The sequence below is a fragment of the Neoarthrinium moseri genome, assembly GCF_022829205.1.
Source record: "Neoarthrinium moseri strain CBS 164.80 chromosome Unknown scaffold19_Wmoseri_CBS_16480, whole genome shotgun sequence".
Lineage (NCBI taxonomy): Eukaryota > Fungi > Ascomycota > Sordariomycetes > Amphisphaeriales > Apiosporaceae > Neoarthrinium > Neoarthrinium moseri.
Window position 1 is genome coordinate 158015 of NW_026055133.1, and position 23278 is coordinate 181292.

The window sequence follows — 23278 nt, forward strand, 5'->3', positions numbered from 1 at the left end:
CGCAGACGAATTGGATGGCCGCTGGTGTTTTGGCGAGGCGGGACACGGTACACTTACGAAGATGACGAAAGTATTAACCATGGTTTATGAGAACCATGTAAGAATAGAGTATTTCTATCAGGCGCCTATTGTTGTTGCTCACAACGACGGTTGTGTCTATGTGAGAAGTTGATGACCGGCCAACTGGCTTACTCACTTCCGATGGATACTACGAACCTTGCTCGTGTTTGTAGACCGCCCACTTCAAGTTTGCGTGGACGGAGGCACTTGCATATTGATAGACCACGAAGCATCCAATCCAATGCATATGATATGGTGCACAAAAGACAGGCTCGACTCTGCCTGGGCTATACCAATCGATCGTGCCAATGACTAGTGACTTCCTGCCCTGGGTGCCGACAAATCTCGCAATCCCGTCCCTTCGTCGCTACTCAGCTGTGTGTACCTACTCAGCCTCGAAGGATTGCGAAAGCGGTGACGTCACACCCCTGTGCGTGCCACCGTGCTAGATCACCCAGGTAGCTTAGCCTGTCGTTCTCGACATGACCACGGACGACTGACTGAGCCTTGCTTTGCTTGACGACAACAACTCATCTCCCAAGGACACGAGAATCATTTCAAGCCCGCCCATTTAGGAAAAAGCTTGTTTTTTTTTAACCCATCCAGGCCCACCGCTTCTTCTCATATTCAGAAGTTCCCGTCTGCATCCTGTTTTCCTTGGCTGAGCAGTCGCGCACTCCATCGAGTCTCAATATAGACAAGCACACCAAAGTTCCAATACACCAGCAATCAACGCATCATGGCTCCCGTGCAACCCGAGAACCAACAGTCCGGCAGCGCTGCCGCCGCCCCCCCCCTGAACAATCAGCAGGCCCAGGCGCCGCAGCAGCAGGACGAGATGCAGGAGATCGCGCTGCAGCCCATGGCCTCACAACCGATGGGTACGTAGTCCATTCCCCCAACGCGGCCCGGCACCGCCATCGTCATCATCATCTTGGGGCGAGAGGCTGACACGCGAGGGCAAAGACCCCGAGCGCCCGCACCAGGACTCGCAGCTGGGCCTGCGCGGCGGCGACCGCGGCGGCTTCTGCTTCTGCATCCCGCGCCCGCTCCCCTGCGACTTCTGCATCATCTAGTACGAGCGCATCTTCCACCCGGGCGCCGCCAGCGGGCCCGGGGTGCGGCTGCTGGGCCACTTCTGCGGCGCGCTGGAGATGGACGAGCAGGGCGGGGCTGCTGGCGCCAAGTGAAGGGATGCGACGGGATGGGGTGTGAGTGAGTGACTAAGTGGGTGAGTAAGTGAGTGAGTGGGCGAGTGAGTGGGCGCAGATCAGCATGCGGGAATGGACCGGGGACAAGTATGGGGCGGAAGTATAGGAGTGGGTAACGAGCAATGAATAGGTAACATGCACACGATCAATAGACGTCTCAGACGGTTTCGTTTTCCATCTCCCGACTGTGGATGTGGTACTTGGCTTTCTCGATTCTCTTGTATGCTTTTGTCCGCTGTGTACATCATCATAGCCTATGACGATAAATGCTGAATACACGGGCCAATTCAGAAGAACTTTCGGTTTGCCGCTAGAACATATGGCTGAGGTGTCACGAGCCAGAATGGATACTTGATGATCGATAACGAGTATATTTCAATCGATACTCATTCAATTCTATTCATGTAGAGATATGATAACTCCGGCCCAATGCAATTTCGCTACCCATCTTGATGCACGAAAAACAAAATCCACCTCGTCATTTCGTAGGCCTCTTCCCCGACCAAGAAAGCAAGTCGTAGCCGGCTGGCTTACAGCGACTTGATCTTCAGGACGGCCTTGCCGAAGTTGTCTCCGCGCAGCATGCCAACAAAGCCCTCGGCGGCGTTGTCGATGCCCTCGGTCACGTGCAGCTTGGGCTTGAAGCTGCCCTCGGCCAGCCACTTCTGCATCGTCTCCTGGTGCTCCTTGTAGTAGACGTCGCCGAAGCCGGGCTTGCCGACCAGGAAGCCGATCACCTCCAGGGTCTTGGCGACCAGGTGGAAGGAGTTCTTGATGCCGTGTCTCTTCTCCACGGGGGTGTTGTAGTCACCAATCTGGGAGAATCAGTAAAAGGGGCTTTCACACGAGTTTTTGTGTTGTGCCGGGAGAAATCACCCAGGCGGGGGTCAACTTACCATTCCGCAGACAGGGATACGTCCGTTCTTGTTGATGGCCTCAAGGGCGGCCTCGAGGTGCTCGCCACCGACGTTCTCAAAGTAGATGTCAATACCGTTAGGGGCCAGGCGCTTCAGCGCATCGGCCGGCTTCTCCTTCTTGTAGTTGAAGCCCGAGTCGAAGCCGAGGTCCTTGGTGATGAAGTCGAGCTTCTCGTCCGAGCCGACGGAGCCGATGACCGTCAGGCCCTCGTGCTTGGCGACCTGGCCGACGACCTGGCCGACGGCGCCTGCGGCCGAGCTGATGAAGATGGTCTCGCCCTTCTTGGGCTTGCCGATCTTGTACAGGCCGGACCACGCCGTCAGGCCGGGCATGCCCAGCGGGCCCAGGAACAGGTCCGTGTCCAGGCCGTGCGGGTTCTGGATCTTGCGCACAAAGGCCTTGGCCGGGTCCGGGATCACGGCGTACTGAGCCAGGGGCGTGAAGGCCAGCACGAGGTCGCCGGCCTGGTACTCAGAGTTCTCCGACTTGAGCACGCGGCCCGCGGTGGTGTTGACGATGGGTCCGTTGATCTCAAAGGCCGGGGCGTAGCTCTCGATGTGCGCCGGGCGCATCTTGCCGCGCAGGTACGGGTCGTACGACGCCGACAGGATCTCGACAGTGATGCCGCCCTTGGGGGCGGGGGCGGCCTGGTCGAAGTCGCGGTCCTCGACCGCAAGGTCCTTCCCGGGGACGGGGAAGCCCTCGGGGACGGACTTGAAGATGAGAGTCTTGTTGCCCGGCATGGTGAACTGTATGCAGACTTCCGGTATGGGGTTCTCTTTTATTGGATGGCGCTGTATTTAGAGTGCTGACGCGCTAATACAGTTGAAGAATCGTGATGGCGGGGTTGGTTCAGTGGGAGTAACTGAGAAGTGACAGCATGCACGGCAGACGGGCGATACTTTGCATTTATATAACACCCCGACGAGCCTTTCTATGGTGCAATATATCTCCCCGCCTCTACTACATGACGTACACCCCGCGCATTACTAATTGCAGCGCATTGCGCAGAGATTTCGACATTTCTGCGGATGACCAGCCTCGGTATGCGCGGTGGCTCCACCGGGGGAGCGTGTGCGGAAAGCTGCCGCACCGGGACACGGACGGTTCTGGAAAGCTCCTCCGCGCCGGGGGCACAGTAGCTTGTCTGTTACAGAAGTTCGGGCGTCGACCCGTTGCAGACTACGCATGAGTAGGGCGTTGCCTGGCCGAAATTGCGGTCAGCCTCAGAACCATCGGACCTGCTGCTGCTGCTGCTGCTTTTCCCAGTAGCGGGGTGGTTTTGGTCTGCAACTTCGCCGGACGGTAGTATTGGCTCTTTCTGCATGGCTGCATGGCGTGAAACACGGTCAGTATCTGCCATAATTCATCTCAACGCTGTGTGACGGAAACGCTGAGTACAGCTTGTATATCACCACAGGTGCATCAATTGCGCGGGTTTGACCCACGATCTACAGTACACTCAGGGTCTTGGCTGCGGGGATAGCTGTCAGATCTGGTCGGTCCGCCCGGTGGCGATGTTTCGTTAAGCCCTACGGCGCGTTTTATCCCCGATGAGGGTCCCCATCCATCCGATTCCATCGAGTTTGCTGAATCATGTCCGGTCGTCCATAGCGGGCCCGGTTCCGTTTCATGCGGTGGATCACGGGCGTTCTGGCATGGTGCAAAGCCAACCTGTAGCTTTACCATAACTAATCCTAGTGGCCGTCGAATGCAGTGGTTGTCTAGCCGATAAGAACCATCAATCACACTCTTAGTTAGCTTCACCTTAAGTCGTGCCCGAGGTGCCGAGGAACGATGAGCGTAACGGTTCTGAAGCCTTCCATATCATTTATCATCAAGCCAGGGGAAAAAAAAAGTTTTAGTATAGCATCCGCAAAGCCCCCACATTAGTCAAGTTGCCAATCCCCGTGAAAGCAGCATAAGCCTTCTCTGCCCGTACTTCACCTATCTGTTTGGAGACCTGGTCAACGAACTTCTTCTTCAAGTCGGCTTCGGTCAACGGGTTTTCCAAACTCCCAATAGCATGCTCGATATGCTTCTCGATCGTACTCCCGTCTTCAAACTCAACAGTGACTGTTGCTTGATCTGTGCGAAACTTCTCATCATCTGTGGTTACGTTGACCTTCTTCCGCAAACTGACCACCGTAGCGTTGTTAACCACATCATCAGTGAACTGAGACGGCGTGGCCTCGCCGTATAGGAACCCGACCGCCGCTGCATGGTAAATGCTGAACTTTCCTTCAAGACCCGTGGTAGGAGCTGTCTTTCCGGTGAGAACGAGGACCTCGGAGTTGACCTGCAAGTTGATGTTCTTGACATCAGACATCTTTTTGCCCTGCTCGATCGACGCATTGTGCAGCTGCGTGGCTGCATCTATGGTCGGGTGCATCACAATGCCGCAAGGGAAGGGCTTGAAGGTGTTCTTCTCGATCTCCCATGCTTGGCCCAGCTGGTCGAAGTACGCCGTGGCATTCTCGCGGGTGCTCACAACGTGAAGCCACCCGTACTTGGCCTCCAATGCCTGCAGTGAGCTTGTGTATCCATTCCTCGCCAAGAGGGCAGCGAGCATTCCACCCTGGGCGGCCCGGCCGACATGAAAAGACTTGGTCATGGAACCAAAGAATTCCTGCATGCCCACGACTTGAGTGGCCGCCACGCCAATGGCATGCTGCATCTGGGTCGTATTTAGCCCAAGCAGCTTGCCAACCGCGACCGCAGCGCCGACCGACCCTGTGGTGCTCGTTATGTGCCAGCCAACGTCGTAGTGCTCCGGGGAGACGCTCAATCCCAGCTTGCACTCCGCCTCCACCCCGGCCACGAACGCAGTCAAGAAGTCCTGGCCCGTGACCGGTTGTTGCCACTCGGCCACGGCCAGGAGCGCGCTGGCGACGGGTCCCGCCGGGTGGATGATGGTCTCCAGGTGGGTGTCATCGTAGTCGTCGACGTGGGAGGCGATGCCGTTTATGAGCGCCGCGAGCTGCGCATCCGCGTAGGCGTCGCTGATTGATCCATTGGCACCCAGGATGCTAGACGTGGGTGGCCCGCCGAAGAAGGCTTGGGTCGAGGCCTGGGCAATACGGGGCGCATCCTGGCCATACCCGCCAATCGCGCAGCCAGCCCAGTTGTATACACTTTTGACAGCCGCATCGACCACCGACGGGCTGAGGTCGGTGTAAGTCAAGTTAGTGGCCCAAGATGCCAATGCCAGAGTCGCCATCATATATTCAGCAGCGGCGCATGCAATGATGCGAACAAGTGAATCATCGCGGCGAATTGGTCTTCACGCAACTATTTATAACGCTGCGGAGTCGAGCGGCGCACTAAAGGCATACGCTTTGTTCGCGTTGAATAGCGACTGCCGGCAGGGCCGGTGCTGGATGATCACCATCGGCCCACTTTTCCACACATGAGCCTCCACGTATCTCCGTCTCGGCTTCCGAATAGCATCGGCTTTCTGCCCGTGTAGTTTGGGGGGCTACACCTTCCTAGAGGACTATCTGGAAGACATAGGTACAAGGCAGGACTGTGTTTGATCCCTGTAGTCCCCCACTGGTGTTCTCTGCCATTAAAATGTGGGGTCAGGTCGTTCTGGCCAAGTGCATAGTATTGGCATCAGAGAAAACACTCATAGTTGTCGTCAAGCTTCGACCAGGGGCCACCTGGGAAACGGTGTTGTCTGTCCTATCTTTCAAGTTTCTCTCTTTTAGATTTGATAACATGAGAATGTAGAGATGGTATATAATGTGAATTGTACCTTATATATCAGCTGTAAGCCAAAGTCAAGATATACTGGCAGAAAGTCAAGCGGCTTCAGCGAAGCTGGGGAAATATTGCGCTAAGAAATCTATCCCCACGGAACCCCTTGACAAGAAAAAAATGAAAAGAGTCTCCATTAGTGCCATTGTGATATCCAGAGAAACGCATGGTTGCAACCTTAGTGCAATACACCACAAGCCCCATTCGACACGGATATGTTAGCCGGCGGGGGGTTGACAGCTATGGCAATGTATCCGGCCAATGTTCCAGGGTTGCAAACCGTTGCATTGGAAATGGTGACACACGTGGTTTGCATACTGTCGGTAGAATAGAACTGGCTATACTGGCAGCCGGGTGTGTTCATGCATGCCACACAGCAGTCATACGCGGAGGGAGCAACAAAGAAATCGATGTCAGTGGTGTCAATGGGGTTGCTCCCGACAATATAAGATCCATTCGCGATCCTTGGGCCTAGGATGTTGTTGGTTTGGCAAGCGGCATAGACACTAGATGTGTTGGTAGCGGTAACTGCCCCCGTGGTCGTGATGAAAGATGTGACCGCCGTGGTCAATGAAAGCACTGTTGTAGAGGTCAGTGTGGTCGAGGAAGTCACGGTCGCCTCCGGGGGCACGACAGTTGATGTTAAAGTCGTGGTCGTGAGCGCAACCACCGTCGAGATCTGCGTAGGCCCAGTGACTGTGACTGTCCTCGTCTGGGTGATGGTTTTTGTGACTTTGGTCTGGACAGATACGGTGCCTTGGGGAAGTTGAGCTTGGAACCTGTCTTGCGGACTATGCTTGCAAACGAGTACTTACAAATGACAACTTTTCCGTACTTATAATTGTTGTACGGAACTTTCGGGCTGCGCTCGATGTGCAGTTCGTCGCGCTTCATCGGCATAAAGTTGGTCAGCCCGCTCGAGTCGTAGACATTGGTAAAGCCAGGCGGAGTGGGCACTGTTATTGTTATAGTTGTAGTAGAGGTTATGACTGATGCAGTAATTGCAGATGTCTGGGTGGTCGTGCTGGTAGTGCTCAGAGTTACCACGACGGTCGCCGTTGTTGACACAGTAGCAGTATTAGTAGGGCCCGTGACTGTTGCCGTAGCGGTCCTTGTAGCTGTCGCTGTTATTACACTGGCGATGGGTGTCAGAGTACTTGTTGTAGTTGTAGAAACCGTGAGCGTGATCGTTTTTGGCGGGAGAGTAATGGTCGTCACTTTTGTTGGGGCACAGTTCTTGGAGGCATATTGGTATTTGGTATTGCAAACGGAAACGGTGACGACGTTGGAAGAGCCAGTTGGCGCACTCGGGTTCAAATTTCTGCTGGATGAAGGCAGTGCTGCTACGAGCGTCGGCCAAGCACTTGCAAGCAGCACGGCTGTCGCGTAGATCTTCATGATAACGAGGAAGCGGTGGTCGAACTGACTACCTGGAAATTATAGTAGGGATGAATTTTCCAACGTGTGAGCAGATGTGCATGCTGCTCTTTCTATAATTGAGCAGCTAGTGAAAAAAAAAAGCTCATTAAACACAGCGCATCATTAAAGTATCTCAGAACAGAGAAGTCGGCGATGCGTCTCTGATTGGTACCATGTGATGCGCTAATGAGAGTTTTTGTGTCTTAGCTGAATACGCCAAAGAGATGTATGTCTGAGTCAAGAAAGTTGATCCAAGACTATCGGACGGTGCAGTTGGGTGGTAGCATTGACGCGATTTGGGAAATGAGCTGTGCATGAGTTGACGCCTGTTCGAAACAAGTAACACGTTCCTCACTACGGAAAATTCTTGGCTGGCCTACTCCAAAGATGCGCACTCAATACTATAGTATCAGCTTGTCGTGGAGAAGAACGCGGACTCTAGTGGCAACCATGTCCAGCGACTACCCCCGCGGATCCATAAAGAGTGGCCGGCAATCAGTTTCTACTGAATTGATATACCCATTGGCATTGCTTTTCCATCTCTACTAAAGGCAATCACGGGCGAGGAATTAGGAGGCTCTGTCTTCTGATGTCATATTAGTGTTTTAAATACGCTATCTTAATATGACTCCTCAGTATAACATAAGCCTGAGGCAATCCACGTGCCTCTATTGTTATGCACCTTTTAGCAATCGAGAACAATAGCTAGAAACTGGGTTAGTAAAACAAATGACAACCGCGTTAAGAGTTGCATTACCTTGAGCATATAAGGCGTAGGTGTCGGCGTGGTTCAAGTTCTGCGAAGCTGAAAGGGACCGAACTGCTGAATATCCGTATACGCCGTAGTCCTGTGTGCCTTTGATCTGCGTCAGATGCGTCGTTTCATGAACAGTTGTGCCAGCTTGATCCTGTTCGTGACAGGTGCGTGTTACAGCATCAAGCGCGGTGAAGTACAGGTTGCAATAAGCAATGTAGCTTCCCGAGGGTAGCGTGTATGCGAGGACACCAGACGAGCAAGATTGATACACGTCAGAGCAGTATGTCTTGGAAGCCCCAGAAGTAGTGCTGCCGCACTCCGAGGCCATCTTTTGGAAAACGCCCGAGACGGTACTCTTCACCGAGGACGAGCTGCTCTTGAAGTACTCAGTGAGTCTAGTCCCAGCAGTGGCCGCTGACTGGGCTTGGGTTGCCCACGATTGACAATTGCTGAGTGCCGCCGTGACGGCGCTTTTCTTGGAGCCAGTGCAGTCAGCCTGTACAGCGGTACGCTTCTTCAAGAAAGCACTTCGGACAGCGCGAGCTTGGACACCATCGACTTGCGCCGAGAGCGTGTTGCTCGAAAACGGTACGATGCCGGCAATCTCCGTGCTGCCTGCCTCTGCGTAGGACAGTGCTCCATTCGTGACAACTTCGAAGACACCTCCGGCACTGAGATCATGCATATGAGCGATGTCAAACTCTGCCTCGATGACCTCGCCCGCGGATATCGTTCGGAAGGCATCTTCGTCCAGTGCCGCTGTGGAAACACGGAGGCGAATACCATCAAATGGAATCTTAGAGCCTTGGTTCATTAGCAATCACGCTTCACATGGTCCAAGACGATAGATTCCTCACTGGACTGAAATACTTCGACTTTCTCGGTCGCTGCATCCTCCAAGAATGTACCAGTCTTGAATATCTTGAGGTCTTCAGCCCCGCTGTTGACTATTGTGGCCTTCACTGCCGTGTTGCCAACCATCTCAAGCTTCACATCGAGGGCAGTAGCTTTCCTCGCTAGGTTGATGGATGCCGCATTGGCAAACGCGGCCAACAGGCTAGCACCAATTGCGACCTTCATCCTGTTGGCTATACAGATGTATCTTCGAAGGAGTAATTCTGGTGCGCTAAACTCTCAGACATAGGACAATGAGTCTAGGACTACCCGCAGATCATCCCATGTTCAACATTTGAGTTTGGAAAGGTGGGCTATTTATGTAGGAGAGATGTGCTATGCCCTCGTTTTCCTTCGGAGAACGTCCAACTCGTCAATTTCCAACGTAGTCTCGAACCCTGGGCCTGTTCTGTGCCCAATTGCAAAGTAGAATGAGATGCCAAGAACTCGAAAGTCTGGTACTTCCCGCGGCGGCTTGAAATTGGCACCAGAGTTCGGTACATAAATTAGATTGCTACCCCATGAGAAGAACGTCATCAAACCGAACGCACGAGATCAAATCAATGCGATTGGGGGTAAGAATGCCCATTTATCCATGATAGCGGAAGAATAAGAAACCGACCTTGGATTACCATTGCATGTGGGGGGCGTTATAGATCCGACGGCTTGGCTATAGATAGGATTTGCTTAAAGCCTACGATGTACAGCGAATGATCCAGAGGTTTCGCGCATCGGTCCTTGGCGCATGAGAGCGCGCGGTGGTATTCAAAGGCATAACTTATCCAAGCTTACAAGGTAGCAGCGGGGAAATTCTGGGTCTCCCTGGGGTTGAGGTCGAAATAAAGCAAAGAGAGCAATCATTGTGAAACGTACGCAAAAGGGCAAGGGCCTTTACAACGCTTGGCATTGGTCCGCCCAGATTGACGGGCACCTCGATCAGGAATAGTTCGGAACAAGATCAGCAACTCCCATTTAGCCCAAGGTTGCAGGTCAACGTCCGTGAGTCTCCCTTAAGAGCTCGCATTCAACCCCTGCGAACCACAATAACAGCTGCATTGCTATCATAGAGGCAAACAAGCGTAACCGAGGTGTTTATGAGGCTGTAAAGCCAGGGGTATGTCCAGCGACGATCCCAATTGGGCTGACCACGCGTTCTGCACCATCTGGTTCAGTGTGACACCACCCTCGGATTGGTCTCGACCCCGATAGATATGAACTGGAATAGTAAGAGGTCTAAGTCAACGAAGAGTGGTTCTCGGTAAGAGTCTTGCCTGCCCCCTTTGCTTTGCGATTTTCTTCATTTGCCAGTCGCGTGAAAGGCCATGATATAACCTGCGCGAATGACTCGGTTGGAATGATTTTAGTCGAACATCGAGAAATGAAACATAATGTAACGAGAAGCAGCCAAGATCGTATGGCCCTGTGCACTTCCTCACTACTGCGTATGACAAAGTCTCACTTGAATCGTACCATCACAGCTTATAGGAGCTCGTACACATGCTTTTTAAGATATCCGATTTCCAATGCAGGGCTGTACCGCCATCTTTGCGGGTATCTAGCGGACCATTTTTCGAGGCTCCCTCGCTGACATAAAAACTCCAGGCTCTCAAAATCAAATGATAATATCAATGCGGTAATAACAAGGCCTCGTCTCAAAAAGTGCCATTGCTTATGATAATACTCCTTCAACAGGTATTACACTCCATACAGAAACGTTCAAGCTTCGTTGTCCCGCTCAAAGCAGGTTATGTATGTAGTACGGGAAATAACCTGTTGAGCCACTGAATTGGCTGTTTGTCGCTGTGGCTGAGGCCACGGCCAGACCTACACACTCTGACTGACACCTGGATGTATGGATAGGAGACTTCTGTGTCCCCTTTTTGATATTTGTATAGTAGTAGAAACTAAATAAGACTTAGAACTAAAGCAGCGAGTTCTCTCGATGGCGCCTATTCGAAAAAAGTTGCTTTGAAAATCGGAAGAAAAATAAAACTTACTTACATGAGACCGTGAACTCTAGATCCTATAACATGAATTCGGCTTCATCAAATTAAGGCAAAGGAGTAGTTGTCATATCAATAAAGATTTCATCCGTATAAATCTTTCAAACAACGCTAATGAACTATTCTTTTTGTTTCTTTTTCAACAGCAGAAGGGCTCGAGCGCCCAGACTACCTTGATAGTTAAACTCGTGTTCATGAGTCTAGGTTAACGAACACGATACCGTAAATTTGCATACTGACAGATCTCAAGGGGTGTTCACTGGGAAGAAATCAAGACTTCGGTCCGATGTTCTGAACTCAGAAAACGCTCCCACTGGGGTCAGCGTCTCAAATAAAAACATACCACTAATATTAGCTTCCATGGCGCATCATACCAGCTTCATAACTCTATTAACTCTGTCCAGACTATTGCATATATGTCGGACATGGTTACCCATCAGATCACCCCCTGCCCTTAGGTTGACACTTATGCCCAGTCTTATAGCGGGGTCTTTGAGATCTTCCACAGATGCTACTATCTTTCGGGAAGGTCGTAAGCACTCTAAAAATTACTCAGAAACTAGGACCCAAGCCGTGCAACACGTGTGAAACATCACCGAGATTGAATCAACAGAGCATAATGGCCCTGTTCTCACAGCACGTTCAGGTCAACGCTATTACGTTTCCCAGTTTCACACTCCAATGGAGGTCTCTCATCACCCATTTTTCATACATTGACAGCTTGGGACCAGAAAGCCAAGCAATTGGTTCCTTGAAGCAGGATCGCCAAAGCCCCGCAGCAAGGCAAGCCCTGAATTGAGATCCCAAAGTGGCAGCCAAGAAATCTCATACAGCATGTACCGGGAAGCTTGAGATTTCAATGCGCGCTGCGAGTCCAACTCCAGGACTGACATGGTCACGCTCAAAGAATGAAACGCATTGTAGCTGGATTGTAACAAACCCATTAGACACGCTCGGTAACAACCAAACAAGTCTTTTAAGCGAATGTCATTCGTTTTTGAGCTCCATTGTCCGTCAAAATTAAGAGCGATGGTGAAATTAGCATCTTCATGTCCTGCAATGTATGCCATGATGTCAAGGCTTCGTTGACCAGGTCGTGGGGCCCACGCATATAGGAGTGTGGTATGTAGCTTTGCAGCCAGCACAAGGATTAGATGCCCCGAATATTACATGGATGATACCTACATAAGCTATTGCGGTCCAAGAACCTGAAGTTGAGCGATCTACGAGAAATCTACGTTGCTTCAAAGATGGTGATTCACCGTTCTTGCAACTGCCTCACGAATGCCCTTTTGTCAAGCCTTCCATCAACGCCCGGCGGATTCGTTGAATACCCTTCATCAATAGTAAGGGCTTCAAAGGAAGTACCCGCTTCAACCCGTTTCTGTCATTTCAAATCGAGTTTGGAGAGTTGTGGCAGGCAGATTGCGGATCACATAGGCCATAGTGTCACTCCAACCCAAACCAATGGCACCTTCCCCACCGAATGACACTCGGTAAGACCCCAACTTTTAACCCAAATACTGCCCGACGTGGCTGTCCGTCGTGACCACATGGCCCCGGATCGCCACTGGTTGGTAACAGGTACCACCTTGTAGCCCAGGGTGCGGGGCACGGCATTGTACAAACCAGCAGTTGATAATTGCCGTCCTAGTACCCGAGTTTTTCTAGAGGTTTATTTTACCGAATCCAGGCAACGGAGGCCGTGCGTTGGCCAATAAGATCTCAGGCGGCCTACTAACAAGACGGTCGGTTAATCTGTGATTAATGCTAATGTGACATCAAATCTCATTATAGGGAACGGACCAAAGGCCGTATCTGACTTTGATGGGAAATCATATTCCGCGGCCTCCAGGCCATAGACACATAAGAATGAGCGCTGGTCAACCACAACTCACTTATTTCCTAGGCCACGACGAGATAATATTCCTAAGCTTACTTTCTTCTGCCGCTGGCGCCGTGTCCTCACTAGCTACATTGCCACAGCTTCGTTCAGCCATCGAAAATGATGGCGTGGTCCGTTATCCTGGCCGTTGTGGCCCTCTGCCTGCAACCAATTCTCGCGGCTTCGTCGTCCGGTTGCGGCAAGGCCCCGACCTTGACCTCACCCAATGCATATAGCCTGACAATTAATGGGAAGTCCAGACAGTACTTTGTCAAGTTCCCAGCAAACTACAACCAGACACACCCGTACAAGTTGATATTCACCTTCCACGCCCTCGGCGGCACGGCATCGCAGGTCGTAGCCGGAACCGGTGGCTACTTGCCGTGGTACGGCTTGCCCGCTCTGGACACTGGGAATACTGGCATCTATATTGCCCCCAACGGACTCAACAATGGTTGGGCCAACCCTAATGGCGACGACCTCGCACTCACGGATGCGATCATCAAGACAGTCGAGGCAGACTTGTGTATTGACCAGGCACACAGATACTCGACAGGCTTCAGCTATGGCGCTGGCATGTCGTATAGCATTGCGTGCTCGCGTGCCAAGGACTTCCGCGCCGTCGCCGTTCTGTCAGGCGCAGTGTTGTCTGGTTGCACAGGTGGCAATGACCCTATCGCCTATTATGGCCAGCACGGGGTCTCAGACAACGTGCTGCCAATCGCCGGAGACCGCACAATGCGAGACCGCTTCGTTAAGAACAATGGTTGCACATCACAAAGCCCTCCAGAGCCGGCCGCAGGTAGTGGCACACACATCAAGACGCAATACTCCGGCTGCAAATCCGGATACCCTGTCACGTGGGTTGCATTCGATGGCGACCACACTCCACAACCAAAAGACAAGGGCCAGTCAACCACCTTTGCTGCCAATGAGACTTGGGCTTTCTTCTCTCAGTTTAAACAAGAATGAGATTGATAGAAACCTTGTGTTAGTACGGAATGAAGAGCGTTCAGGCTGGTAGTAGTTATATGTGAGACTACTACGAGCAGCATTGACTATATTTACTTGTGCATTTCCACTTTGTGAAAGAGACGAACCTGGTAGTATAAAGTCTGCCCTGATTGAATATACGGCCAGTCGTGTCTTCCGGTCACTATAGTGCGTATTGAGACGATAAAAAGACTTGGTGACAGATACACAAGCTCCTTTGGCAACGAAGCGGATTATGTGCCAAGCTCTGAGGGGAGCCACTCAGAAATCATGTTGATGCATGAGACCTCGAGACAATCTTTATGTGGGCCAAAATAACCGCCAGTTGCACTACTTCGAATAACTCACTGACATGGGACTCTACGGCCGGGTGCATTGGTGAAGTAGCTTCGAGGCAGAGAGCAGTAATTAGGGCCAAAACCTGACAGATCAGCTTACCTTCCAGTGGCCGGATATAGCGCGCCATGCCGTCTTCTCATAGCGACATTATCAGTTACGCTCTATTTCATCAACACCGTGGAAACTAATCCTTTAGCGCCGAGTATACTTTGCTGCCCTGGGATAAAGAACGATTCTATCTCACATCAGGCTTTCAAAGTAGTATTCCAAGGACCCCTGCTGATGCTGAAAAACTTTTGCTTATAAAGCTTCTCGTTCATTATTGATGTAACTCGTAGTCTATAAGTAGTCTATGATAGACCGGATCCAGAATGGACTAATTCACATGTCAGGGAAAGCGTATCGTAGAGGCCATCTTTAGTGCTCTACCGAAAAGCTATATCGTTTGTCAACACCTTCCTGGGATAGTGGCACCGCTGATCTTCCTTGATAAGGTCCGCAGCTTTCTCCGCAACAGCATAGACGGTTGCTTGTATGTTGCCCAGTGGTTCAAGAGGGAATATACTAGCATCAATAATACGGATATTCCCAGTCCCGTGGACGATAAGCCGCTCGTTTACTACACCTCCTTGACTCTCGGGCAGCATAGCACAACTACCAGCCACGTGGAAAACAGAGATTGTATGACGACGAACAATCTCTTCGGCCTGTTCCAGGGTCTTTCCGATAATGTCCGGCGCGCGTTTGCCGTCGCTCTTCAGCATCGACTTGAACGGCTCCGTTTCGATGATTCGCTCCACAAACTGGACGTTCTGTGCGAGAACGTGCAGGTCAAGTGGGTGAGACATAAAGCGAGGATCGTAAATCGGTTTTGTTTGTACATCAGCGGAGGTGATGTGGACTGATCCTCTCGAAAACGGATGGTTCAGTATCGTCATGATAGAGACGTAGTTGTCCGGCCGAGACGGAGTAATGATTTCTCTCATGGATACCGGATCATCGTTGACGGTGATCTGGCAAGGAAAGAGGAGATACTCGACGGCTGGCTCGTTCGCATCTTCGATTATCGCACGGATTACGCTGAACTGCTCGGCCATCTGTGTCTTGGAGTGTGCGAGATGAGCATCCAGTGCCTCCTTCTTGGCCTCTGCAGATAATGCACCAGCACCATCTGACCATGGACTGTATGCTACACTGATAGAGCTCTGACCAAGGGGGCCATCGCCACCACTGCTCTGATACAGTGAGATCAAGCTATTAAGCACCTCAGGGTCTCTGAGAACATCTCCTGATGGCATACCATCGTTGACCTCAAAACTTTGGGCCACAATAGCATGATCCTGAAGGTTCTCCCCAACATTTGGGTTGTCGATTACAACGGGAATACCATGGCTTTCAAGGAGAACACGGTTGCCGATTCCAGATAATTCTAGGATCTGGGGTGTGTGAAGAGCTCCAGCAGCTAGGATGACCTCGAGTCGTGCGTCAATACGCTGTGTCTTGCCACCAGCAGAGATGACGACTCCTGTAGCAGTCACCTTATCTCCTCGTCGCTCCGTCAAGACCTTCTCGACCACGGAATTGCAGCGAATTTCCAGGTTGGATCTCTGGCGGACTTCAGCAGTCAAATACGCTGGCGAGGCGAAACTTCGAGTCCTCGTCTGCGGATCTATAGTGGCGGGGTTCTGAAACCCACCGAGCGCTTTCCCTGTTCGCGGGTCTGCGGTCATTCGCAGGCCAAGGTTGTTGAACGTTTCCATCCAAGCTCCATTGAATACCTTGCTGTATCCCTCTCCAAATGAAACATGAACAGGCCCGTCTCCAGTAAGAGAATCATCGTGATACTGGTGCAGGCCTGTAAGCTCCGCTGCCGTAGCGGATGGAGCATGAGTGGTGCTTGACTTCCTATAGTAAGGCAGAAGATCTTGGTAAGACCAGCCGGGGTTACCGAGCTTGCCCCAGGAATCAATGTTAACTGCTGATGGATACAGCATCATCATCATGTTCAATGCAGAGGAGCCACCAAGCTGTCTTCCGCGAGGCTGCGCAAGCCGTCTGTTGTTTAGATTGGGCTGATCGTCTGTCAGTACATGTGCAATTCGAGGAGGTGGTGATATGCACGTACTTGGGGCTCTGAGCTGAAATTCCAGTCGTATTTCTCTTCCCCAAATTGCGCAACTACCAGCCCTGGCGTTAGGACAACCGGGTCATTAGAGTTATCAGGGCCAGCCTCGACCACGAGAACGCGGGCCTGTGCATCTTCGCTGAGTCGTGAGGCGACGACAAGTCCAGCCGTCCCACCGCCGACTATAATGTATTCGAACTGCTCGTTGGAACTTGTCATCATGAAATTGGCTCACTGTGAGCGAAGATGAAGTTTCTAATGAGGGAATGACTGAATTTAACTGAGAGAGTCTTTTGAGTTGTTCGACATTTGACAGGACAGGAATTCGGCTCTTGTAGGCTGAGACATGAATGCCCTTTCCCCCTAATGAAAGGGAGCTGCCCCGCTGGTATGGGGCTGACAAAAAGCCCCTCGCATCTTGCAGCAATAGCTTATGAAGGTATATCCACCCAAAGCTAGATTGTGGATACTAGTCGATCCCTTTTCGGTAGAAGATACGCTACTCTTGCACTTAAAACGAACTAGGTAGTTTGATTCTGGCTACGGCTGGTCTACATAGTATATATGGTCAGTCGCACCTCCGTTACACCCTGTCTGCTATCTTTTGGCTCAGTCTGCGCTATTAGCAAAGACCCTGAATGTGATGGGTCTCGATTGTGGAGCCGCAAACCCGGCAAGATCGCCGGCTAGATGAATCCAGACAGACACCCCACGTTTGACTGTTGATATCCTACATAGGGAGAAGGAGGAGAATCGGACCGAGAGGTCGTTTGGGCTACTAGGGAGTGGAGGCGCGGTAGGCGTCAGCCAATGAGTCCTAGCGTACGTCTTCTCAATACCTAGCAACAACATTCCATTATTCCAGCCTCAGTGGATGACTGGATGTTGAGTGGTGCTTGGCTGCGTAAACATGTTACAGCACTGCTAGATTGACAAAATAGTGGTTCGATTCTACGTCCTTCTAGCAATATCCGCACCGCAGGATACCAGCCCCCTTGCTGGCTTTTGGCCAAGATGTATATTGTCGATCAGCGTCGCACTATCCTCGAACACCTTACTACAGTCCACCACCGCCACCACGCCATAGATATATACATCGTTGTAGTCAACCATGGGACCACTGGTGAATTTATCATCGTGTTTCAACACAGAAAAACATGTTGTAAGATGGAAAGGTGTTGGATGAACATGTATAAAGAACACTGTGAGTTTTATGGGTAACAGACTACGGAAAGCAGAAGTCACTATTTACTCTCATACCATGTATTTTACTATGGTGATACGCAGGCCATTGTAGTCCTCGATCACCCATAGAGGGTTGAGTGATAAAGCATGTTGATCACTCGTATACGGTTTGAATAGCGGCAGCAAAAAATCTGGGCCAGCCAATTGCCTCACCGGACGCGGCTAATTTGAATAGTGTCGGCTTGTATGGAGCCTTCCGTCACAACGAAACCGCAACCACCACATCCATAGTCTGCATCCGTAGCCCGAACAATCTGCCCATTGACTTTACCCAAGATGCTTGTACCATTCGCCTCGATTTCCATTTGGTACGGCGTATCGAGACTCCATTCCAACTCCTCGCTCGCAAGTTCCGTCCTATCCCCATCGACCGCCTTGACAATCGCGACCCGTCCACCATCAACAAAAGCCAGCGCATAGAATCTATTCAAGCCCTGTGCTCTGATAATGACACCCGAAGGGCCTCCAATATTGACTGTGAAGCTATTGATGGTAATGCGGTAGTCTGTCCACTCCCGCGTGCCGTATGTCACGAGGCCTTCCCCCCTGTTCTGGGCGACGGTGAATTTTGACCAGCGATAGCGGAAGTCGTCTGCGCTGTTGACGAAGGATCGGTGCCAAAACTCGTTCGAAGCCTTCGTCGTAGCTGCGACGGTGGTCTCAGGAATACCATCCCATCGAAGATAGTCCAGCATAACTGCACCATCGACGCGCTTCCTTGGGCTTGATAGCACGACGCCGACTGACTGTATAGGCTGGCTCCCAAAATCATCGGGGATGGTCCACTGAAGAGTGGTTGATTCGCCGGGCCCCAATGTTACGGGATCTCCATCCACGTTGATCAGCTCGTCTTTGGGGGTGTACACTTTCAACCTCAGCCGAACCACGACCTCGCTCGTCGTTTTCGCGTCGCAATGCAATCGAGCTTTGACTTCCTGGCCTGGATATAACAGCGGAGAGCCAGCAATTTCGTAGATGGGCATTTTCTTCACTTCTAATGGAAGAAAAGTATCGGTGAGCACTTCTGCCGGTCCCGCGCCTTGAGTAAGCCCATGAAGTCGAATAGCTAGACCTGGACTATTTGTGGCGTCATTCGCTTGCTCGACTCTGACAAGACCAGGTGCAGTACTGTTGTTTCCATAGGCCTGGAAGCCCTGAACACTCCCCGGGAGAGTGAAATGGAACTGCGCGCCGCTCTTCGGACCATCCAACCTTGGCTCGCCAGCTAGCTGTTTCCCCAGATTGAAGAGGTCATAAGCGATGAGTGATGCATTGTTGACCGTATACCCTCCGTCTGCACTAGAGATCAACGCTCGGTCTGCCAGAGGTCCTCGCCAGTCCGGCCCGCCTTCAAACGCACTCAAGCCGTGCATGATGGCAACGAGGCACCCGACGTTTCCCGAATTGCAGTCCGTGTCCCAGCCGCAGGTGTTGATGATGTGCATGGCTTCGTGGAAGTCATGACCACCGTACAGAAGCGCCATGATCATAATACCGTGGTTGGGGACGACGTGGCACATGCCGCAGAACTTGTCGTACCCGTACTTATCCTCAATCTTCTGTCTGGCTTTCATCCAATCTTCGTCTTCCTTAGCCCAACCTCGGACATCTTTGATTAGGGTTGCAATCAAGGAATCCCCCGGTATGAATTGGAGACCTGTGTCTAGAAGATGATCTACGTCGTTGGACACGAATGCCTCAGCCTCCATCGCAGCCCAAAGCACAGCCGCATAGACCGACTCTCCATCGTGACTAACAGAACCGGCAGCCTTCGCAAGCTTGGCGGCGAGCGCTGGGTTTCCGGGCGCCACCAATGCCCAGCCGTCGATGAAAATCTGGGCTCCTATCTGCTCGGCGACCGTCTTTCCATTGGTCTGTATCGAGCCGCTCTGCGGTGCCATGATGCCCCTTTTCAGGTTCAAGAAGGCCGTGTGCTCGGTTGAGATGCCCCGGCCTCCCCACCAGAAGATGGTGCGCTTCTCGATGACATTGTTGAGCCACGTCCTGCCAATGGCTTCTGCTGAGAGGTCCGCGGAGACGCCGTGTTCCTCGAGCGCGCGCACGAAGGTGAAAGTTCCCGAGACGTCGTCGTCGGTCACGACTAAGGGTGCGCCAACCTTCTCGTGCACATAGTGGTGGATAGGGCCGAGCTCGTCCAGAATACGCTGGTGTGTCCAGCCTTCGAATGGGCGTCCAACATAGACCCCGATGAGCTTTCCGAGAACTCCGGCGTATACTTGTTCAAGGTAATCCTCTGGGGTCGGCGGCATCTTGGGGTTGATACTGTATCCTGATCACAGGAACGCAGATTGTCTCAGCTGAGCTCACTAACAATGCGAAGAACAAAAACAATAGTGTCGGGCAGGCCAAGCAGATGTGAGCTAAATCACCAAAAGATCAATATGTAGACTTGCTGAAACTTTTTGCAAAATGGAAATGATGACATGTTCAGGTAAACAAGGTGCTCAGTAGTGCGGGGAGCTAGAATCACCTTGCCCAATCGTGCGAGAGGTTGGGCAGATCCCATTGGCTAGAGCCTATCACATATATAGCTGCGTGTGACACTGAATGGTGCAAGACCGGGTGGCTGAGTGGAGGTACAGATGATATTGTTTCAAGACCGAATCCTGGCCTTTCCAGATAGCAAAATATTTCCGCGCATCAGAACAGATAATATACTCCTTCGGCAACGTCTCAACACCGCGCTTCATTTCAGTCTGTTACAGTTAACATAAAATTCCACCTCGAGATGCTTCTGCCATCCGTGCAGCACGTGCCTCGGCGGCATATCTCTCCAGCATAGCACTGCGCACCGCCAGTGGTGCATACATATCCATGCTGCACCGAGCGCGGCCAAAGGGCTCGTCTGAGATCCAGTCGGCACGTCCGTACATCTGCTCGTTGTACTGGGCTCTGAGGTCTAGTGGCAGCCAGGTAGATGACTCTTGCTGGGACGAAAGCCCGCTCCCCACGGAGCGTAGGCGTTTCTTCAGGGCTGAGAAGCCTCTCTTTATGCTTAGGCACCTGAGGAGGCGTCGGATCGGATGAGTTTTGGTGCTCGCAATAGACCCATTGGGGGAGCTGGGAGGATCAGCTCGCATTGAGTTTTCCATTCCGTGACTGATGGCTTAACGGCCGATCTGAGAGTTTGGTGGTATCGGAAAAGGTCCACGTTGCTGAGATTTGTATGCTTGGTTTTTGTTATTCAAGATAGAACAAACACCAGTCTGACCTTGCCTCAAACGCCAATTTGTACGCTCAGTGTACGGTATCTCCGACAATCAGGATCCCGTAGTACTATAGTTGCCATGTAATAGAGTTTTGGCTGCGACAGTATCCTCTGACAGGGAAAGCAAAAGACGGAAACTCTATTACTCAACCATACCCTCGGTAACTTAGATTTGTCCTCTAGCCTTGCCGTATCTCAGTCACAGTGTAGCCTTCACTGTCGTATTTCCCTCGATGGAGACGCAAACAGGATACTAGTTTTGCTATTTGCCAAGCAACTCATCCGGCCCATTCTGTGCCAATAACTGTTGATTCTCTTGCCACTTGACCCAGGCCAAGCCTTGCAGGAGACTATCAGCAAGGTCATCGAGCTTATTGAAATGCTCGGCAACATCTTCCGCAGCAGCGACTGTTTTGTTCCTTCGGCCGCCTTTCCAGCGGTGGAGATATGACTTGGCTGTGGTCTCAGCTTCACCTGTAGTCTCGATCCGGTCTTCGACCAGCCACTTTCCAACGAGGTCAATCTTAGCTTTCTTGTTCCTCGCCTTGGCGCTCTTTGCAGACTTGGACTCTTTGACTTTAGGGTCAGCGACACCATCAGCATCACTGACTGTTTCTAGCTTCCGTGCTCTGGGGGAAGTTGCTTTGGACGTCTTGGTCTCAGCTGCGTCGTCTTCCAAGCCCTCAAGCCAGAAGGGACCGACGCGAGCCGGGGCGATGGAGTGTATGGTCCCTCTCCAGTGGTGGAGCCTCCCAAGGGTGCCCAAGGTGGCATAGATCATGGCCTCGAGCGTGTTTACTCTCAGCGTCCATTCTTGCACAGCAGCACGGCCTCCACTCCTAAACCTCTGCCTCTCGATCAAGATGTGGGTAGGCGAGAGAGCGAGAAACTCGTCATGTACAAGCCTGGCTGTCAGGTCCGCCATGCTCGACGGACCCCAAATATCCTTGTCCGCGTCTGGCAGTGCATCCTGTCCGGAGCTTGCCAGCGCCACGCGTTTCCAAACCTCTACCCCGACCCGCGGTGGACTGCGGGCACCTCGACCAGGTTGGGCTGCTGCACCAGGAGTGAGGAGAGAGAAGGCCAGGTTGCGAATGCCGAGATCGACAGACAGAATGCGTTGCTTGTTCACCGGTATGGCGTCACGCTGATGACCCCAGGCGGCGGACTCGACGCGACTGGCCAAGACATCCTTTGTACCGGCGGACGGCAAGCCGCAGGCAACGGCAAGATTCTTGAGTTCGGCTAGCTTGAGGGTTGCAGGTAGCCTAGGGGCCATTGGGCCATCGCGTACCGGGGGAGATGTTGACCGTAGACTGAACAGCACCTCTGTGGCGTCGCTGACACGCCTCTTGTGATGGCGAGGTCGTGGTGCAAGGTCAGTTGCTGCACGTATGATGTGACACTACTCGAAGGAGTCCGCTGCGTATTTCAAGCTACCTAGGTAGCGGCAACGTGCGTGAACAACAGAAGTGTATCTAGCAAGTCAGATATCCAAACGGAGGTGCCAATGAGATGTTCCCTCTGGAACGTTGGAACCCCTGTTGCGTGCTTGCACTGATGTCCACTACTCCGGTACTGCTGTACTGCTACACACGCTATCCAAGCCTCGGCAGACACGGCTAATCGCAGATAAGACAATGGACCCTTGCTACACAGCACAGAAGAGGCCTGTGTTACGACTAAACGTGTAGCTGCTGCATGGCTGTGGTATTTTGAGCCAGTATTTGGAATACCTAGCCGTACTATCCAAGTCTGTCATACTGAACAGGAGCAATATGATTGATCATGTTGATTGATACCCGGCCCTGTGCACTGTAACTCCTGTCGGGTGGCACCCAGCACGCGGCTTAGGCTGCTGGCTCACTAATGCAACACCCTGGGGAAAAAAAGATTCCAGAGGCTCGGCGACCCCTCCACAAGCTCCGGCGTCTCGGTGCGGCGTCGTGCGGCCTTGCTGACAAAAACTTTCTGGGGCGCCGGCCGAAGGAGAAAAAAAGAGAGAAAAGAAGGGTCTGCCTCCTGTAGGTTGTCCCGTCCGTTGATGAATAATCTACGCAATTCCACCACGTCGTGAGTAAGCCCCAGCAGCTGTCTTGCGTCCCAGCCTGGCCAATCCACTAATCCCCCAGAGCGGCAGCAGACTCTCGTTTACCTATCCAGGGTAGTTGAATTCCCCGGCGCATCCCCCAAGCCGCACCAGGCCGCATCTCGGATTCCTAAGCCAGAGCCTGTCATCCCCGTCGCCCGTCGCCCGTCGCCCGTCGCCCGTCGCGATCCTGCAGCTCTATAAGACGTCATCCCACCGTTGCCCCACCAAAGCACCGAGCATAACCACTACCACCACCACTACCACCACCACTACCACCACCGCCGCCGCCGCCGCCGCAGCCTCCTCCCCTCCCCTCCCCTCCCTATAAACATAGCCGTGATCCTCCCGA

At 52.3% G+C, this 23278-nt stretch overlaps 9 protein-coding genes across 9 annotated transcripts; 2 read left to right on the forward strand and 7 right to left on the reverse strand.

The window, feature by feature from the left end:
• Positions 1–799: 799 nt before the first annotated feature.
• JN550_005854 (uncharacterized protein) lies at positions 800–1136 on the forward strand (the record flags this gene model as incomplete). Its single annotated transcript, XM_049317527.1, has 2 exons — positions 800–941; positions 1027–1136. The coding sequence occupies 2 exons, from the start codon at positions 800–802 to the stop codon at positions 1134–1136; spliced, it is 252 nt and encodes an 83-aa protein (XP_049172097.1).
• Positions 1137–1801: 665 nt separating this feature from the next.
• Positions 1802–2932, reverse strand: JN550_005855 (uncharacterized protein; the record flags this gene model as incomplete). Its single annotated transcript, XM_049317528.1, has 2 exons — positions 1802–2086; positions 2168–2932. 2 exons carry the CDS (start codon positions 2930–2932, stop codon positions 1802–1804), a joined length of 1050 nt encoding a protein of 349 aa, XP_049172098.1.
• A 1118-nt stretch (positions 2933–4050) lies between these two features.
• JN550_005856 (uncharacterized protein) lies at positions 4051–5409 on the reverse strand (the record flags this gene model as incomplete). The annotated part of the gene is made up of 1 exon (XM_049317529.1): positions 4051–5409. The coding sequence occupies one exon, from the start codon at positions 5407–5409 to the stop codon at positions 4051–4053; it is 1359 nt and encodes a 452-aa protein (XP_049172099.1).
• A 717-nt stretch (positions 5410–6126) lies between these two features.
• Positions 6127–7346, reverse strand: JN550_005857 (uncharacterized protein; the record flags this gene model as incomplete). The annotated part of the gene is made up of 2 exons (XM_049317530.1): positions 6127–6704; positions 6764–7346. The coding sequence occupies 2 exons, from the start codon at positions 7344–7346 to the stop codon at positions 6127–6129; spliced, it is 1161 nt and encodes a 386-aa protein (XP_049172100.1).
• Positions 7347–8052: 706 nt separating this feature from the next.
• JN550_005858 (uncharacterized protein) lies at positions 8053–9204 on the reverse strand (the record flags this gene model as incomplete). Its single annotated transcript, XM_049317531.1, has 3 exons — positions 8053–8072; positions 8125–8928; positions 8982–9204. The coding sequence occupies 3 exons, from the start codon at positions 9202–9204 to the stop codon at positions 8053–8055; spliced, it is 1047 nt and encodes a 348-aa protein (XP_049172101.1).
• Positions 9205–13026: 3822 nt separating this feature from the next.
• On the forward strand, positions 13027–13878 carry JN550_005859 (uncharacterized protein; the record flags this gene model as incomplete). Its single annotated transcript, XM_049317532.1, has 1 exon — positions 13027–13878. The coding sequence occupies one exon, from the start codon at positions 13027–13029 to the stop codon at positions 13876–13878; it is 852 nt and encodes a 283-aa protein (XP_049172102.1).
• A 785-nt stretch (positions 13879–14663) lies between these two features.
• On the reverse strand, positions 14664–16582 carry JN550_005860 (uncharacterized protein; the record flags this gene model as incomplete). Its single annotated transcript, XM_049317533.1, has 2 exons — positions 14664–16310; positions 16364–16582. The coding sequence occupies 2 exons, from the start codon at positions 16580–16582 to the stop codon at positions 14664–14666; spliced, it is 1866 nt and encodes a 621-aa protein (XP_049172103.1).
• Positions 16583–17757: 1175 nt separating this feature from the next.
• Positions 17758–19878, reverse strand: JN550_005861 (uncharacterized protein; the record flags this gene model as incomplete). Its single annotated transcript, XM_049317534.1, has 1 exon — positions 17758–19878. The coding sequence occupies one exon, from the start codon at positions 19876–19878 to the stop codon at positions 17758–17760; it is 2121 nt and encodes a 706-aa protein (XP_049172104.1).
• A 1221-nt stretch (positions 19879–21099) lies between these two features.
• Positions 21100–22116, reverse strand: JN550_005862 (uncharacterized protein; the record flags this gene model as incomplete). The annotated part of the gene is made up of 1 exon (XM_049317536.1): positions 21100–22116. The coding sequence occupies one exon, from the start codon at positions 22114–22116 to the stop codon at positions 21100–21102; it is 1017 nt and encodes a 338-aa protein (XP_049172105.1).
• Between the last annotated feature and the right edge of the window lie 1162 nt (positions 22117–23278).